Source organism: Myotis davidii, unplaced genomic scaffold (assembly GCF_000327345.1).
Source record: "Myotis davidii unplaced genomic scaffold, ASM32734v1 scaffold72, whole genome shotgun sequence".
Lineage (NCBI taxonomy): Eukaryota > Metazoa > Chordata > Mammalia > Chiroptera > Vespertilionidae > Myotis > Myotis davidii.
In genome coordinates, this window is record NW_006284618.1 from 1,853,621 (window position 1) to 1,854,359 (window position 739).

Consider the following 739-nt stretch of genomic DNA (forward strand, 5'->3'; position numbering starts at 1 on the left):
ACGGCCTGAGTGTGAGGTCCACTCCCACAGAGGCAGGGCAAAGACTTGAAAGCTAAGAGGTGGCTGGACGTGTCGCCTGGCGGCCTCGCCTGACGTTTAATCAAACTGTAAAATGCTCAGTGTCCAGTGTTTAAGGGCTCTTTCCACCCGTGTGTGTTTGTGAACTTAAACTTCAAAGCAACATGTGTGTTCTCTATGTAAGATTAGCCATCATGCAACACTGACTGGTCAAGCAGTTAATAAAATACACGTATCCCATGGACGGGTTTTGTACATTTCAGTCCTTGCAGATAACAAAGCAATTCTTAACCCTGCATGGTCCTGAGTTCCTTGGTGCCGGGGAGCTGCCAGTGCCGACCGCTGGCGGGGGTGGCGGGGAGGGGGGGCTCATGTGTTATAAGTTCTCGAGGCTCTTTTCGCTGCCGTCTGCGTGTCGGGCGGCTCCTCCTCCTCTTCCTCGGTTCGCTTGTGCTTTAAAAACAGGTCAGACTTCAAGAAGCGGCTGTAGCTGTCGTACTTCATGAGGTTGAAGATCTAAGGGGAAAGGGAAAAGACGGCTGAAGGCTGAGGCGGGCCAGGCCATGACTCGCCCTCGCAAATATTTACGAAACGCCGCTCACGCGCCAGGGGATGCAGATCCGTGCGAGACACACACGGGCAGCTACAGCCGGTGCTGTGTGGACGATTCCGGTCGCCGTGAAATAACCTCAGCGGAACAGAACAGCTGGGGGGGGGGGGG

General features: G+C 54.7%; 1 protein-coding gene across 2 annotated transcripts in view; it reads right to left on the minus strand.

Moving 5' to 3' along the window:
- Window positions 1-60: 60 nt before the first annotated feature.
- RGS10 (regulator of G-protein signaling 10) overlaps window positions 61-739 on the minus strand; it is a 27,197-nt gene continuing 26,518 nt past the window's right edge. For both annotated transcript variants that reach the window (XM_015572701.1, XM_015572700.1), the window contains one exon: window positions 61-534. In XM_015572701.1, the coding sequence (XP_015428187.1) occupies window positions 388-534 (147 nt within the window). In that variant the 3' untranslated portion in view covers window positions 61-387. The remainder of the gene's footprint in view (window positions 535-739) is intronic.